The 16,541-nt window shown below is 37.4% G+C and overlaps 1 protein-coding gene across 3 annotated transcripts in view; it reads right to left on the bottom strand.

Moving 5' to 3' along the window:
• The window catches only part of ATG7 (autophagy related 7), a 113,544-nt gene that overhangs the window by 95,937 nt on the left and 1,066 nt on the right, over positions 1–16,541 (bottom strand). For all 3 annotated transcript variants that reach the window (XM_064724215.1, XM_064724217.1, XM_064724216.1), the window contains exons 3-13: positions 16,014–16,068; positions 15,106–15,223; positions 14,263–14,340; positions 13,627–13,743; positions 12,460–12,609; positions 11,890–11,978; positions 10,766–10,887; positions 9,080–9,170; positions 6,705–6,849; positions 5,812–5,970; positions 2,631–2,825 (exon numbers count right to left, since the gene is read on the bottom strand). In XM_064724215.1, coding sequence (XP_064580285.1) covers positions 2,631–2,825; positions 5,812–5,970; positions 6,705–6,849; positions 9,080–9,170; positions 10,766–10,887; positions 11,890–11,978; positions 12,460–12,609; positions 13,627–13,743; positions 14,263–14,340; positions 15,106–15,223; positions 16,014–16,068 — 1,319 coding nt within the window. The remainder of the gene's footprint in view (positions 1–2,630; positions 2,826–5,811; positions 5,971–6,704; positions 6,850–9,079; positions 9,171–10,765; positions 10,888–11,889; positions 11,979–12,459; positions 12,610–13,626; positions 13,744–14,262; positions 14,341–15,105; positions 15,224–16,013; positions 16,069–16,541) is intronic.

Raw genomic sequence — 16,541 nt, 5'->3', positions numbered from 1 at the left:
CAATGACTGCAGCCAGTGAAATATAAAGGAAGATGCACTGCTTCATCTGCACCTCCTGTTGGTAGAAATTCTGCTGCACCACTTCCTTGTCTTCTATTCTTCCAGCCAGGAATTATTTAATTTTAAAAGAAGAACTTTTAAGTTTAAAAGAAGAACTCTGAGGGAAGCTCTCTCAAGGATTAGCCATTTTAATTAGCAAGCTTTGAGTCTCATCATCATTCTCAGTATTTCTAATTATTTCTGCATATTGTTTCAGCCTTGGAGTAGTTTGTTTTTCTCAGTTCCTGAAGTGGAACCCTGCTGCTGAATCTGTGCAATTAAAAGATTGCATCTTCTCACTGCATCTACCTGTAAAACCTGAATATGGTGTTCCACTTCCAAAATATGAGTAAGAGCTGCTATTAGCAGAAATTACTAATATTGTTAAACAATTCCCACTGCAATCAACTGTTTCTTCTCAGTTTACAGGTAACTATTCCATTCTAACTGATTGAGCCTTAATTTAAAAAAAAAATCTGGTTTTGATAAAGAGACAATGGAAAAGTACAAGAGACAAATGGAAAAGTATCTTTTGGCATGGATTAACAAAAAGAAAAACGAAGCAAATTTTAACAAGTTCCAGTGCTCAGCAGGAGCAGAGATTTAATATCTGACATGAGGATTTAGCATTTGAGGGGTTGGTTGCTCTGAGGTGTTTGTTTTGGGCAAGGACTGCAGGAATGGCAAAGATCCCCAAGGCATTTGAATGATGGAGTGGGGAAAAAACCTCTTACTGCTCCCCATGGACCTGTGTGTGCATTTCACACAAATCATCTCTCACTACGCTCTTTATTTTGTTTTGGAGACCTTTGGGACAAAACTGTGCAGTTCTTGAGCTCTGCAGGTGCCACACAAAATCACATTTGGAGCAGAGCTCTCATTGGGTGTTTACAACATAAAATATTGAGCATTTGTTTGGACACCTGGAGATTTCCCTGCTGTGTTTTTTCAGTGACAGAGAATTTCATCTCCTCACATCTAAGTGATGTTATCAAATCAACCAACTGTGATGGAGACACACTGCACCACAGAGTAACAGAGAAATGTCACCAAAAGTTTCAAAATTTATCCTCAAAATTATACAACTGCTGCAAGAAAAATGTAGAAGGGCACTGCTGGCTAAGAAAACATGGGAGGGAAGTTTTGGAGATGATAAAACCATTCTATCCTGATTGAACCAGACAGGATTCATATAAAATATGCACACAAAACTCCACATATTGCTGGAAATTCCCAGCCATGCCATGGGGAAGAGTAGGCTGGCCCTGGCACTTCCCAGCTTCAAACTTTGAAATTTTGAAACTGAATTTTTGAAAACTGTTAACATAGTTGAAAGTAGAGTTTGGGTTGAGTTGAAGAAAAAAGTTTTGTATGGCACCAAAACAACACAAAGATTTTGTGGTAATAATAATAAAAAGTGATAATTAAAATCAGCCAGCTCCTATAATAATTGGGAATTGGCTGATTTGAAATGTTTTAAAACTCTCAAAGAGATTTAAAAAGTGGACTTCAAGATGCTCATACTGGCAGCTGTGATGGAGAACAGAAAGGTCAGAAATTGCTTTATTCACGTAATTTCTGCTCCAGATTCCTGCTCCTGCTCAGTATGCAGCAGGAATTTTGTGTCCATGAGCAGCACAAACCCAGTGCCAGGAACACCCTGCCTGGGCTGTGTGATGGGTTAATATTATTGATATTTATTTTTAAACACACATGGAGAGTCAGTCCTATGGGGAATGGAATCAGATTTTTGTTAAGGAGACAACAAGCTTTGCAAACTTGCTTTTTTTGTCATTTCTGTGCTGTTTTCAAACAACTAAAACAGAAAGAAAGACCACAGGTGCAAGAAAGGCCAGGAGCATTAAGGAGGAGCTGATGAATTATCAATTTACACACACTGACACCTGAGGCTGTGACTCAGTGAAGCCCTCACTGAATCTCTCCACTGGCAAAGGGAAGCTCATTTAAGCTATAAAGAAAGAAATCTATTGCTCAGGGCCAGAAATTTAAAATAAAGGAATTAAAATAAAATAAAAAATAATAATAATAAAATAAAACAATGAAACTATAAAATAAAATAAAATTGGATTTAAAATAAAGGGAGAATGAAAAGGAAGGAAATTAGTGGCTTGGTGGCACACTGTCCTCTTGCTGGCTGCAATGAGAACAGGAAAGGGGAAAGGGGACAAGGAGAAGGAAATTTCAAGGAGAGGAAACTTCAAGGAAAGGAAAGAAAAATTCAAGGAAAGGAAATGAAAGGAGATTTCAAGGAAAGAAAATTACCAGGAAAGGAAATGAAAGGAAGTGAATGGATTGGCAGCACACCTTCGTCTTGCTGGCTGCAATGAGAGCAGGAAAGGGAAAAGGGAAGGGAAAAAGGGAAAGGGGAAAGTAAGGGGAAAAAGGAAAGGGGGGGAAAGGAAATGAATGGATTGGCAGCACACCTGCAGTGGGAGCAGGCAGCCAGCAGCTCTCCCTGGTGTCCATCAGCAGGAACACCACATCTGGCCATTGATGGGGAAGGAAAGGGAAAAAAAAAGGAAAGAAAATGAAAGGAAAGGGAGAAAGGCAATGAATGGCTTGTGTCCCACCTTTCTCTTGCTGGCCGCGATGAGAGCCGGCAGCCAGCGGCTCTCCCTGGTGTCCATCAGCAGGAACACCACGTCGTGGCTCTCGATGAGCTCCTCCAGCTGGGCCACGTCCCTCTGAGCCTGGGCCATGGTCACCTCTGAGAAGTTCACGGGGTGGCCTGGCATGGGGATGCTCATGTTGTAACCCTCAGAGCTCTGGAGAGAGGCAGAGAGAAAACCAGCCGGTCAGAAGGTGACCTTGTGATTAAAGAGGTGCAAAATGCAGCAGGGTCAGAGGACAAGTCCAATCTCCATTGTCAGAATGAAGAACCTCTGGTACAGTGCTGGTGTTTCTCACTCTGGGTTTAGGCAGAACACCCTCAAAGTCTTAGCAAGCTTAGCAAATGACTACAACAACAGAGTGGAGCTGCTCCTGATCCCAGGGGTTCCAAACAGCACCCCAAAGCCAAGCAGCCACATTCACACATTATTGTGATCTGAGATTAAAACTTGTGTCCTGATTCTCTTCCCACACGATTTTAACAGGCTGCAGTTTGTATTTCTGCTGCCAAATCCTGCCTCAGTCACAGCCATGTGCAGCATCACACACACTGCTCCTCATTTTCAGCTCCTCAGGAGGAGAACAGCCTTGGATGATTTCCCTGTAATTCCCCAGCCATGCGGGAATCCGAGACACCAAAAAGCAATTCTGAGACTTGTCACTGCAGAGCTGCAGGATTTGTTCCTGTGGCAGAAACATTTCCCTCTTCCAGCCATTGGGCAGGACACACTGAGAGCAAACACTGAGCCAAAGAAGCATCTACACAATGCATGGACAATGCAAACCATTCATTCACTCCTTTGGAAATGTGGCAGCACAAGCTGCGGGAAGGGAAGGGAAGGGAAGGGAAGGGAAGGGAAGGGAAGGGAAGGGAAGGGAAGGGAAGGGAAGGGAAGGGAAGGGAAGGGAAGGGAAGGGAAGGGAAGGGAAGGGAAGGGAAGGGAAGGGAAGGGAAGGGAAGGGAAGGGAAGGGAAGGGAAGGGAAGGGAAGGGAAGGGAAGGGAAGGGAAGGGAAGGGAAGGGAAGGGAAGGGAAGGGAAGGGAAGGGAAGGGAAGGGAAGGGAAGGGAAGGGAAGGGAAGGGAAGGGAAGGGAAGGGAAGGGAAGGGAAGGGAAGGGAAGGGAAGGGAAGGGAAGGGGCCCTCATTTATGTCACAGAAGGACAAACCTTGCCAAAGCCTCCCTGCTTCACACTGCAGGAAAAATTAAGAACCAAAATGTAAAAACTGGAGGAACCAAGCATAAAATTCCATGGGAAGAGAGGAGAGGAAGGTTGGTGGGATGTGCTTTGGCACAGACCAATTAATGACCAGCACAACTCAGAAATCCAGGTGAGTCAAATGACCAGAAGGATGAAGACACATAAATAACATACAGAAATAACAGACAGAAAAAACAGACAGAAATCTCCCTGAGGATAAAAAGAACCAGGCCCACCTAGCAGCTTGGAGAAATGCCTGTGGGTAACAGCTGCATTAACCATACCAAAGGATCCAACTCTTTTTTCCCTCTGTAACCATCACCACAGACATCAGGAAATTTTTGGGCAGGCTTTAATTTCAGTGTCATTATCTCCTCCAAAATTCCTGGTAGGAATACAGAACTTAATCCATGTTGTGTATGAATAAAGTGTTCATGGATAACCCATCAAGCCTGTGCTGCTGAAATGCTGATTGATTAGATCAGCTCAATTCACACTGCTGGTGACTTAGGAAGGCAATTATTTGTTTAATAAATTAAATAAATAAGCAGGAATTGACTGCACCACAAAATGGTCAATGTGGTTTGTAAATACTAAAATCCTACCAGAATTCCAAAAAAAAAAGCTCAATCCAGGCATTGCAGCTGAAGGAATACAGACAAGCCTGGCAGCTCCAACAATTTTATTTGAATAACTGTCCCTCAGAACAAAGACAGCAGTCACCAGCCAAAGAGGCTGAGGTGCATTTGGCAGCCAAACAATGGCAAAAAGAGCTCAAAGAGCACATTGGCATTATTTTAAAGAGGAGTAAGTGTCTATACATATCCCCAAAGAAAGATCTTGCTCATTCCACAGAGTCCCAAAATCTCAGGAATCTAAGAAAAGTTTTAAAATGCCCCCAAATTATCCAAAATATTTAGTTAGCATCTCATAAAATATTAGAATGACATCTAGAAAAGGGGACTGTATGTTGTTCTCTTCGCTGGCAGTTAAAAACCAAGCTATAGCTTCTAATATAGAAAATCAATTTAGAGAAGATTGCAAATTTGGGGTTTGAAAAATAATAGGAAATCTCAAAAATACATTTATTTCTTCCCTCAGGACCTGCTCCCAGAGCAGACATTTAATATGTCTGACCTGGCATTACTCAAAGCTCCTTAGGACACCCTAGACAGGAAAAAATTTCACTTTAATATCAACAAGCTAAAAAATTACTTAATGATCCTTAATTATATTTCATTACTACAAATATTTACTGTCTCCCCTTTCTTCTAAAGTTCTTCTGAGCCTTCTGATGTTCACATTTTTGTAATGGACTTTCCATGTAAATAATGATTGGTTTGCACTCCTTTCTGGAGGAGGAGAGAATTGATGGACTGTTGGTTTGACCAGTGTGATTGGAGAGGTGGCAATTTCATCCTCCAATCCATAATCCCTTTTGGAATTCTATAAATATTGAAGTCCAGAAATAAACTAGTTTTATTTATTTATTATTATTTTATTTATTTCATTTATTTATTATTCATATTTATTATATTTATTATTTATTTATATATTTTATATTATATTTATTATTATATTTATTATTTATATTTATTTATTATAATTTTATTTATTTATTATTATTTGCCTTGGACATCTCAGCGTGTGAGTGCCCTTCATTTTGTGTCATATTGTGACAATTTACCTCAACAAAGTTACCAGGAACAGAAATTTGAAGTAAAATATTTTAGTAACCAACTGAAATATTTCAGTAATCAACTATAATATTTCAGTAACCAACTAAGATATTTCAGTAACCACCTATAATATTTCATAACACCTGCAAAGTGTTTTTAACGTTTAACTACTACAACTTGGAATAGCAATTTAAAGTCACTTTTTTTTTTTTTCATTTTTTTCCTTTCCCCCAGTGCTAGAACATGGAAATAATGATTTTACCACTCCTGGGAAGATTTTCTGCAGCCTTTCTGCTGCTGCCAGAGCCTTGGGCTTGCCCCCACTGAGGCAATCCTCGAACTCGTAGAGCGGCTGCCGCACGGGGTTGGAGTAGGAGATCTTTGCATTGTCCACAAACGTGATTTTCCTCACCCCCCAGCCCTGAAGGAGAACAAAAGTTGATAAAGATAATTACAACAGCCTTGGGAAATGTTTTTGTGTAATGTCATACACACAACGTTGAGTTTTGTTCACTTTTTTTAAGCTACAAAATTTTTTGTAGTTTTTTGAAGTGACTGAAATAAGGGAACAGAAAATTTGGTTGCTAAATATCTATATATAATAAATATATAAATTTTATATAAATATATATATAAATAATTTGGTTTTTAAATGCTAAATATAGCATTTAACAGACACCCCTCATACCCTACTGAATTAAGTGGAAAGGGTTGAACACCCCTGAAAGGAATCACCAGCACAGTTATTTCAAGTGCTTCACTGTGAATTTGCTCTTTGTATCTTGTTAATTTGTTCCAGAATTTCTTTTTTTAACATAAATTCAAAATATTCTGCCAAGGTTCCCTTACTTTCTCATGTCAGCAGCTATTGAGAGGCGCCCTTACTATTATAATTATATATATACATATATATTATAATAATATAATTAATATAATATAATACATATATATTATGTCAGCAGCAATTGAATTATTTATTTCCATTAGGTACAGATCTCTTCCCTGCAATTTATAATATTACTGATGTGCATTCTGTATATTCTGATGGAGACAATGCAATTTGGCTCTGATGCGTCATGGCCGCTGGACAAAAAAAAATAAATTAATTTAGATTTTATGAGAAGCAGGAGATTATTTGTGAGAGGAAGGATTCACCATCAAGGTCCTTGCCACGCTGCAGCCCAGGGTGCCAGCTCCCAGCAGCAGACACTTGGCAGCCACAATCTTCTCCAGATCCAGAGTAGGCACCAGCCTCCAGCACATCAACTTCAAATTCAGATCCACGGATGACTCTGCCAACCTGTGCCAGGGAATAAATAACAACTGCTGAACCCTCCTGTGCTTCTCCAGCAAAGGAATCACTGATATTTCAGCTGAATGAGGTAATTTTAACAACTTTTTTTAACAACAGAAAAAATTCAGCAGTATAACACATAGGTAATATGAAAAACAAACAAGAGCTTCTGAAAAAGTAACAATCTACAACTAAAATTTTAGTAATAAAATTCATGCAAATATGAAAATAAAAATGGTGTCTCAGCCAAGATTCTTGTTAAGCTAAGACAGATAATTTGTCCATAAATTTTTGGTTTTTTTTTAAAACTACCTGGTTTCCTGTATCCAGTTACACCGGCCCTTAACTTGAAATACTCCACTTGTGCCCTAAAGCACGTGGGCCCTTTGTGGAAGTTTGAGAAGGAAAAATGAAGCAGTATAACACATAGGTAATATGAAAAACAAACAGATAAGGGCTTCTGAAAAAGTAACAATCTAAAACTAAAATTTTAGTAGTAAAATTAATGCAAATATGAAAATAAAAATGGTGTCTCAGCCAAGATTCTTGTTAAGCTGAGTGCTAAGACAGATAATTTGTCCATAAATTTTTGGGTTTTTTTTTTAAACTACCTGGTTTCCTGTATCCAGTTACACCGGCCCTTAACTTGAAATACTCCATTTGTGCCCTGAAGCACGTGGGCCCTTTGTGGAACTTTGAGAAAGAAAATTCAGGAGTGTAACACATAGGTAATATGAAAAACAAACAGACAAGGGCTTCTGAAAAAGTAACAATCTACAACTAAAATTTTAGTAATAAAATGAATGCAAATATGAAATAAAAATGGTGTCTCAGCCAAGATTCTTGTTAAGCTGAGTGCTAAGACAGATAATTTGTCCATAAATTTTTGGGTTATTTTTAAAACTACCTGGTTTCCTGTATCCAGTTACACCTGCCCTTAACTTGAAATATTCCACTTGTGCCCTAAAGCACGTGGGCCCTTTGTGGAAGTTTGAGAAAGAAAAATGAAGCAGTATAACACATAGGTAATATGAAAAACAAACAGATAAGGGCTTCTGAAAAAGTAACAACCTACAACTAAAATTTTAGTAATAAAATTCATGCAAATATGAAATAAAAATGGTGTCTCAGCCAAGATTCTTGTTAAGCTGAGTGCTAAGACAGATAATTTGTCCATAAATTTTTGGGTTTTTTTTAAAACTACCTGGTTTCCTGTATCCAGTTACACTGGCCCTTAACTTGAAATACTCCACTTGGGCCCTTTGTGGAAGTTTGAGAAAGAAAATTCAGGAGTGTAACACATAGGTAATATGAAAAACAAACAGATAAGGGCTTCTGAAAAAGTAACAACCTACAACTAAAATTTTAGTAATAAAATGAATGCAAATATGAAATAAAAATGGTGTCTCAGCCAAGATTCCTGTTAAAGCCCTCACCAAGCCAGACCAGCACAGGTCTCAGATTCCTGCAAGTTTCATTCCCTCACACATCATAAATAAAATCATTTCAGCATCCAGAAAATGATTTGTCCAACAAGGATTTTAATGGCAATTGTCAAGGCTGGCATTTTACCAACACCTCTTTGGGAAGCACTTAGATAATTTAATCAAGTAAAGAAGGTCAAGAAACCTAAAGAATGAAGAACTCTGAGATGGATTTTATTGAATATCTGTGAAGTCTGAGAATTTCCACAAATACTTGACAAAAATGGCTTTGCTTGTTGGGCTGAACCTGAACCATCAGACCATCAGCCATTTTCCATGCAGACACTCTGGAACCTCATTCTTTTCAATCCATTGCCCAAACAGAATGATAAAAATTATTAAAATCACATTTCCTGACCTCCTTCCTGTCTCACTCTTACAAACCCCAAAGGATGAACTTTCCCCCATGCTCATTTTCATGAGCACCCTGCAGGTTATGGAATTCAATGAAATTCCACAGGCCTATAACAATCTGACCTACATTTCACTCAGTTTTAAATAAATGCCTTCAGAACTCTCAACTGGACCCCAAAATTGCCAAGATTTGTGCTGCAGGCAGTGCACTGCACACCCAGTTTTTGGGTATGAAGAGAAATTTTAAATATGTGCTCTGTGAAGGTCCTTACCTCCAAAAGAAAATCCAAACAATATCCAGTGGATGTTTTACTGCATATTCTTCCCTATTTCACATTTCAACTTGCTATGGATGAAAGTAAAGAAAAGGGTGGGAATTTAAAAGATAAAAACCAAACCTTTTTGGATCCATGCATTCACTGAGATTCACCATCCTTGGCCCCATGCTTCCCTTTTGGTTCTTCTCCCATCCAACAGCTTTTGGACAATCTGTTTGAAATATTCAAAACACAAAAAAAAGAAAATTAAAAACCCAAACAAAACAAAACAAAAAAAAAAGCAAGAATAAAGGAAAGAAAGAATAAAAACCTTAATATCCTAGGACAGAAAAAAAGAAATTTTTTTGGACTTAACCCTGTCGGAAAAACCCTTATTTTAAAGCTGCCAGTAAATTTCCTGTAGTTTAATTTGCTCTCAGGTGTCCCCTGTGCTGCTTTTGCCTGTTCAGCTTCAAACCCAGCACAGAGCTGGCATCATTCCCCCTCAGATCTTTATTGCCAAGCTCAGTAAATTCATAATTCAGTCAATTTTACTAATTTCAGTCATCATTTCATGGTCCCTAGACCCCATCTGTAAATTCAGTGGAGAATTATGTATCTTAATTATATAGAATGAAATAATTTGCAACAATGACATCTGAAGGATTCAGAACTTTTTGCCTGAGATAGAGAAATTTGGTGATGCTGTCCTGTACCTAGAAATTGAATATGAGATTATTTTTTAATATTTTAAGTTTACTACTTTAAAATACACCTGGATGTGTCACTATGGGATTAAAGGAACAGTTCCATTCTGGGGCAGATTTTTATAATTTTAGAAATTCTCCAGAAATTTTGATCCCATAAATTCACTATCATGTTTTTCCTACCTGAGGGACTGTGCACAAATTCAACAAGAAAAAATGAGACAAACTGGTGTTTTATTGCATTTTCTATGCCACCAGCAGGACTTTCCTTAGTTTTCAATTAAAAACACAATTACAGGAGGAACAAATTAAAGAGAGAGTATTCTCTCTTCTTTCTTTGTTGAAAAAGGAACTGTGGGATCTCAGCACCTCAGGACTGAGGTGTCACCGAGACCACCCTTGGGGGGCTCGGGAGTCCTGGAATGTTCCAGAAGTGTCTGGTGGCTGGACTTTGATCCTACACAGGAGACGACACCTGTATGAGGACAGGAGGGTTTCACCGGGGTGAATGGTGAAGGGATTGGTTAATTAGAGGGTGAGACACAGGGTTTAGGATTTCTGTACAGGGGGGTTTAGAGAAGTAAGATGGAGGAATTGGGGCGTGTCCTGTCCTTCTTCTTCTTCTCCTCCATCTTCTGTGGTGATGGTGGCACTTTGGGATTGGTCATTACTAAAAGTGCACCGGGCAATAAGGGTGAAAGGTATTGGGGAAAAATGATAAATATTGTACACGTAACTTTGGGTATAAAGATAGGTGACCGCCCGGAGGGAGTGACAGTGTGCTCATGGCTGGCTGCTGAGCAGAGCTCTGTCGGGCTGAAAGAAAATCTTTTAGATAAACAATTAATAAACACAGAGACCGAAAGAAGAACTGAAGCCTCTTCTCGTCCTTTGATACGCGGCTGCCCCAAGGCCACCCCGGGCCTTTCCAGGCCCTCCAAACAGCCGAAAACCGGACAAGGAACTACTTTAGAGACATTTAACAGAAATTCAAACAATTCAAAATCCATTTGAAACAACTTAGCATAAGTAACAATTTTTATCAGTAATTAATTTTGCTATGTCAGCAGTGATTAAGAAGGCAAAAAAAAAGGGGGGAAAAGTATTTTTAATGGCTTACCTGGGCCCAGGGGTGCCTGTGGCAGCTTGATTTCAAAGATGATGCTGTGGGTGATGTCTCTCACCCCTTGCATGGTTCTGTCTCTGAAGCACAGCACTTCCAGCCTCTGCAGAGCACTGCCCCTGCCAGCCAGAGAAAAGAGAAATAGAGACAGACATGCAACTTCTTGCATAGAAAAGAGAATTTTTTTAACAGCATTTCGCACAGGTTTAGTCCTTTGCAGGTTCTGAACGAGCCTTTTTGTCTTGGTGCTGACAGTGTTGTCGTTATTATGTACAGAAAGAGAAATAATTCCTGAAGTGTCAGAAAGTGACTGGTTTGGTGTGGCACAGCTCCAGAGCAATGCCACAGCAGCCTGTCCTTGCTTTCATCCAGCACTGACAAACTGCAGATTTAGAGGAATAAAAAGCAGAAAAGCACCAGAGCACACATCAGGGACTTTGCTGCAGCACCATGATCCTCTGAGTTCTCAATATATATAATTTTTCCTCCTCATGATTCAAACCCCCAAACAAAAACCAAGAATTTTAGTGCCTAAACCCTTCTCAACCCCAAGGCTGTGTAAATGTAACTCTCAAAACTATGGAAGTGCAAATTAATTACAGTTTTGTTACAGCAACCAGAATTCATTTGATAATTTGAATCCTTTTTTTCAAAACCCAGAGTGTAACTGTGTATTCTCTCCCCAACAAAAAAAATAAAAATCAAGGGGTACAAGGAGAAAACCTACTAATATTTGATTTTTAAAGTGTAATTCTGCTATTACTTGACACTAATTAATTATTTAAATTCACAGGGTATTTCAAATAAGATTTGACACAGCTGGAGGGTACTGGCAGGGTGTGAGGCTGGCATTTCCAGGTAAATGCTTCCATATTAGAATTACAGGAATTTGTGACTGACAGAAGGAAAAACCAGAATAATGCACAAAATCAGAATCACTCCAAGTGAATATCAAGGGAAAAAAAGAAAATCTCAGGTGGGTGATATGAGTGAAACACCATGGAGAAAATGATCTCATTTCATATCAAGCAATATTGATATTAGTGAAACACCATGGAGAAAATGATCTCATTTAATATCAACCAATAAATAATCTTGGTGGGAAAGAATAGAACAGGTACCATTTGTGGGCTGCCAGGATCAGGAAGTTTCTCAGTGGCCATCCTGGATACTGGGATAAATTACAAGGATCATAAACTCCAACTGTCACCTGCAAATGAAATTATTCAATTGAGAACTCCTCCATCCACAGTCAGGCAAAGGGTATTTGGCATTTTTATTTAAAACTTCTGGCCTACAGACACATTTTGCATATTTATAAATATTTAATCCATGGTCACACCAGGTTTTCCTCAAGTTTTTGCCACAGCTTTGAGATTTCTCCAGTTTGGCCTCTTCAGGGACACTGGATGTTCCCTGCAGTAAATGCATTTTTATTACTTTAAAAACACATTTAGGAGGGAAGGCCAGAACTGAGCCTTGCTCCCAACCCAAAATTCTGCTTATTTTGGGAGGATTAGAAAGTGAAAGGGCATAAACCAGCAAGAGAACAAATCAAAGGGAAAACAGCACAAAAATCACTTTACAGCCACCATCAGGACACAACCACCATGCCCAGCTCAGTGTTGAAGCCTCAAACCCTTCACAGATTAAACATTTAATTATATAAAATTATATAAAATTCTCATTACCTTTTCTCCTTGCTCTTGAAAGAAGCCATCCCACTTTTTCAGCAGGGATATCATGACAGAATTATCATGATATTTGATTAAAAAATAAGGCAGGGCTGTCACCCCCTCCTCCTGGCAGAGGTCATCGTAGGCTTTCTGCAGGGCTTGGATCTGAAAGTGCAAACACAACTGAACCAACACTTTTATCAATTCTGCACTCTAATATGAAAGAAACTAAAATTTGTTTAATTTTTTTCATAAAAAAATTTAAAAATTAACTTATTTTCTTATCTAAACATGCACTTTATTAACAATTTTGTAATTTTATTGAGTTGCCTTACTCAGGAGATCCCCCTTTATTTTTTTAAAATTTAAAATTCCAAACCTTTTACTATTCTTTTGAATAAGCATCACATTTACAGTATTCATACAAATTATATATATTTTTATAAAATATAAATCATTTCAATACTATTTTAGTATATAAATATACAAACACAATGAACAAATTTAAAATATATAATACGAAAGATAATTAAAATTTGTTAATTTTTTATAATAAAAATTTAAACATTAATATTTTATCTAAACTATATTTATATTTTTATTTTATTATTCATTCTTTATAATTTAATACTTTCAAACCATTGTTAATATTCATTTTTATATACAGCTTAACATATATATCTCAAACATTTTTATTTTTTATAAACATTATAAATATTTAAATATTTAATATATAAATATATAAAATATATATTAAAATATATAAAAATATATATAATATATATAAAATTATATAAAATATTTAAATATTTAAATATATAAATATATTTTCATATATTTTTATTCATTTTTATAATATTCATTTTCACATGTTAATATTCATTTTTATATACAGCTTAACATATATATCTCAAAAATAAATATAAAATAGATAGCTTAGCATAATCACCTCTTCAAGAACTGTTTGCCATGTCTGCACCTAAACTGAGATAATTTAAACAAACCATGGAACAAAAGGTAAATACAAAAACAAACATAGAAATAAAAAAGTGAAGTTTTTAAAATAAATTAGTCTCCAATTAATTCAGGATGTGGTGACAAAAATATTGAGTTTTAAAGCTCACAGGAGTTCTCAGTGAGCTTGAATTTTGCAGAATTCACAATCTTTAGGATTTTGAATACCTGATTTAGTGAGAACCTGTCCCCAAGACAGACAGGCTTCTGAGTGATCTCAATTCCATCAGGGAAGCACAGAGCAGGGTAGCAAAACCAGTAATAGAAATGATACTTCTTTAAATCCTAGGCGAAAAAAGAAAAAAGCAAAATTAGATAATAAAGAGACATATCAAAATAAATTATATAATACTAATTAAAATTAATGGTTTATTATTTTAACCATGGGAACCACAGGGATCTTTCTCTCACAATGATTTTAGAAAATCATAAAAATTCTACAAGACTTCCATTGTCTTTTTTAAGAGAATGGAAGTCTTGTAGAATTTAATTTAAGATTTAAACAATGTTTTAATTTAAGATTTAAACAATGTGTGTACAATCCTTCAGGCTTTGTTAGCTGGAGCATTTAGCAAAGTTTTCAATTAATTAAACATGAAACAGCTGCTCTACTTCTGCTGATATCTGTAAGGCCATCAGGTGATCTTATATATGTGTAGAAAATAATATAAAAATAAATTAATGCAGCATTATTATGAATAGAAAATATATTAATATTCCTAAAAAGAAACTACTTCACTACTTCCACTACAAGTAGGAGACACAAATTACAATAATAATTATTATTATTATTATTGTACTCACTGCAAATGTCAGCAGCAGGAACCTGTTCAGGAGCATTGGGTTCTCCAGGGCAGCCCCAGATTTGATGGATTCCCAGATCTGCCATGGATTGTGGGGACAAGGAGGAAGAAAAAGGGCAGAGAAACGCCAAGAGAAAATGAGAACAGCTGCAAAAATCTTTAATTCTTAAAGTTTGGAGATAAACATTCACTGACATTTTAAAACTGAATTTATTCATACAATTATCTGTGTTAAAAGGATTTTAAAGGTCAGACAACAGGGAATTACAAGGCCAGAGGAATGCAAAAAATTCCTAGTTTAGAGTGAAAATATGCACGAAAACTTTGTTACTCAAGGCAATTAATTAAAGGAATCAAGGCCAGGTCAAAGTAAAGCATCTTAAATTTGACTTTCACCTCTCCCCAGGCAGAGCAGAGAGACCAGCCCCTCTCACCCATCTTTTTCTTGCTTTTTCTCAGGTTTCTTGCTGCTGTGGAGCTTCCCCATCCCTCTGTCACACAGATAAATTGCAGTAATCTGAGGTTTAAACCAGGCACTGCTGGTTTTTGGGTATGAAGACAAATTTTAAATATGTGCTCTACAGAATTCAAGTCCCTGGCAGCTCCAAGAGCATTGCAGAGCTTAAAATGTGTGGAGTTCTCCATGTAGAATTAGTTATCATTAATTAAATTAAATCTTTTGTAGAGAACAGTAAAAAGCAAACACCAAACTTTTCCTTCCAGAATAAGCTAAATCCTGAGGCTACTCAGGACTGGAGTATCCCCAAATTTGGGGCAGAGTGTGAAGCACTTCAAGGGGTAGAATGGATTTGAAAACACTCTGTAATTTGATTTTACATCTCACCTCATTTGCTTCCTTGTCCAGAAGTGCTTTCTTATCACAGGATTTGAAAGTCTCAAAAGTGTTGGTGTTATACAACGTTCCAAAAGCAGGACAGCAACGTGCTGGTATTGAAGCATTCCTGAGGAAAAGAAGGAATATTTTAAATTCAGCCAGAAGGAGTTAATTTTTTGTGACTCAAAGCAGTCCCTCCACTGCTATAAAGTTCATTATTTATTTATTTATTCAGGAAAATTACCTTTTCTGACCTTAAAATGTACTAATACACAACAAAGATCATTGAAAATTGCTATAAAAAGGATGGTGACTGTGAGAACAAAAATCTTTGGTAAGAAGATTTTTTTACCAAAGAGAAATAAACTCCATTCATGTAGAGTTTATTCTCATGTAGAGTTATCTATTCTCATGTAGAATAATTGATTCTCATGTAGAGTTATTGATTCCCATGCAGAGTTACTTATTCTCATGTAGAATTATTTATTCTCATGCAGAATTATTGATTCTCATGTAGAATTATTTATTCTCACATAGAATTAACAATTCTCATGTAGAGTTATTTACTCTCATGTAGAATTATTTATTCTCATGCAGAATTATTTATTCTCATGCAGAATTATTGATTCTCATGTAGAATTATTTATTCTCATGCAGAATTATTGATTCTCATGTAGTTATTGGTTCTCATGCAGAATTACTTATTCTCATGCAGAATTATTGATTCTCATGTAGAATTATTTATTCTCATGCAGAATTATTGATTCTCATGTAGAATTATTGATCCTCATGTAGAGTTATTTATTCTCACATAGAGTTACCTATTCTCACATAGAGTTTCTCTAACTAATATATCAATTTTATGTCAGGAAAGTGTCTCCACACACAAACGAAGGCAAACCCCAGCCTGTACTTACATATCAAAGGCACTGAACTCCAGTGTCAAGCGAGCTGGCAAACCCAAAGGATCACCTGGACAAAAAAGCAGCAACAAAGCTCCTTTTAAACCAAAACATTGGGGTTACTTCTGTTTTTTCTTGATGTAAATTACAGTGAAACATACAATACTCCCAGCCACTCTTGGTAGTGTCTCAGAAACATCTGAAATGTGCCAGAGGAGCAGAATAGGCTGAGAGGAGAGGCAGGAATTGGCAGAGCTGGGTGGAATTGGCAGGGCCGGTGGGATTGGCAGAGCCAGTAGAACTGGCAGAGCCAGTGGAATTGGTAGGCTGGTGGATTGACAGAGTGGTGGAATTGGCAGAGCCCAGTAGAACTGGCAGAGCTGGGTGGAATTGGCAGGGCCTGGTGGAATTGGTAGGGCCTGGTGGAATTGGCAGGGACCAGTGGAATTGGCAGGGCCTGGTGGAATTGGCAGGGCTGGTGGAATTGGCAGAGCCGGGTGGAATTGGCAGGGCCTGGTGGAATTGGCAGGGCCTGGTGGAATT

The sequence above is a fragment of the Zonotrichia leucophrys genome, chromosome 12 (genome assembly GCF_028769735.1).
Source record: "Zonotrichia leucophrys gambelii isolate GWCS_2022_RI chromosome 12, RI_Zleu_2.0, whole genome shotgun sequence".
Lineage (NCBI taxonomy): Eukaryota > Metazoa > Chordata > Aves > Passeriformes > Passerellidae > Zonotrichia > Zonotrichia leucophrys.
Note: the sequence above shows the minus strand (reverse complement) of the source record. Positions and strands in the feature narration are given on the sequence as shown.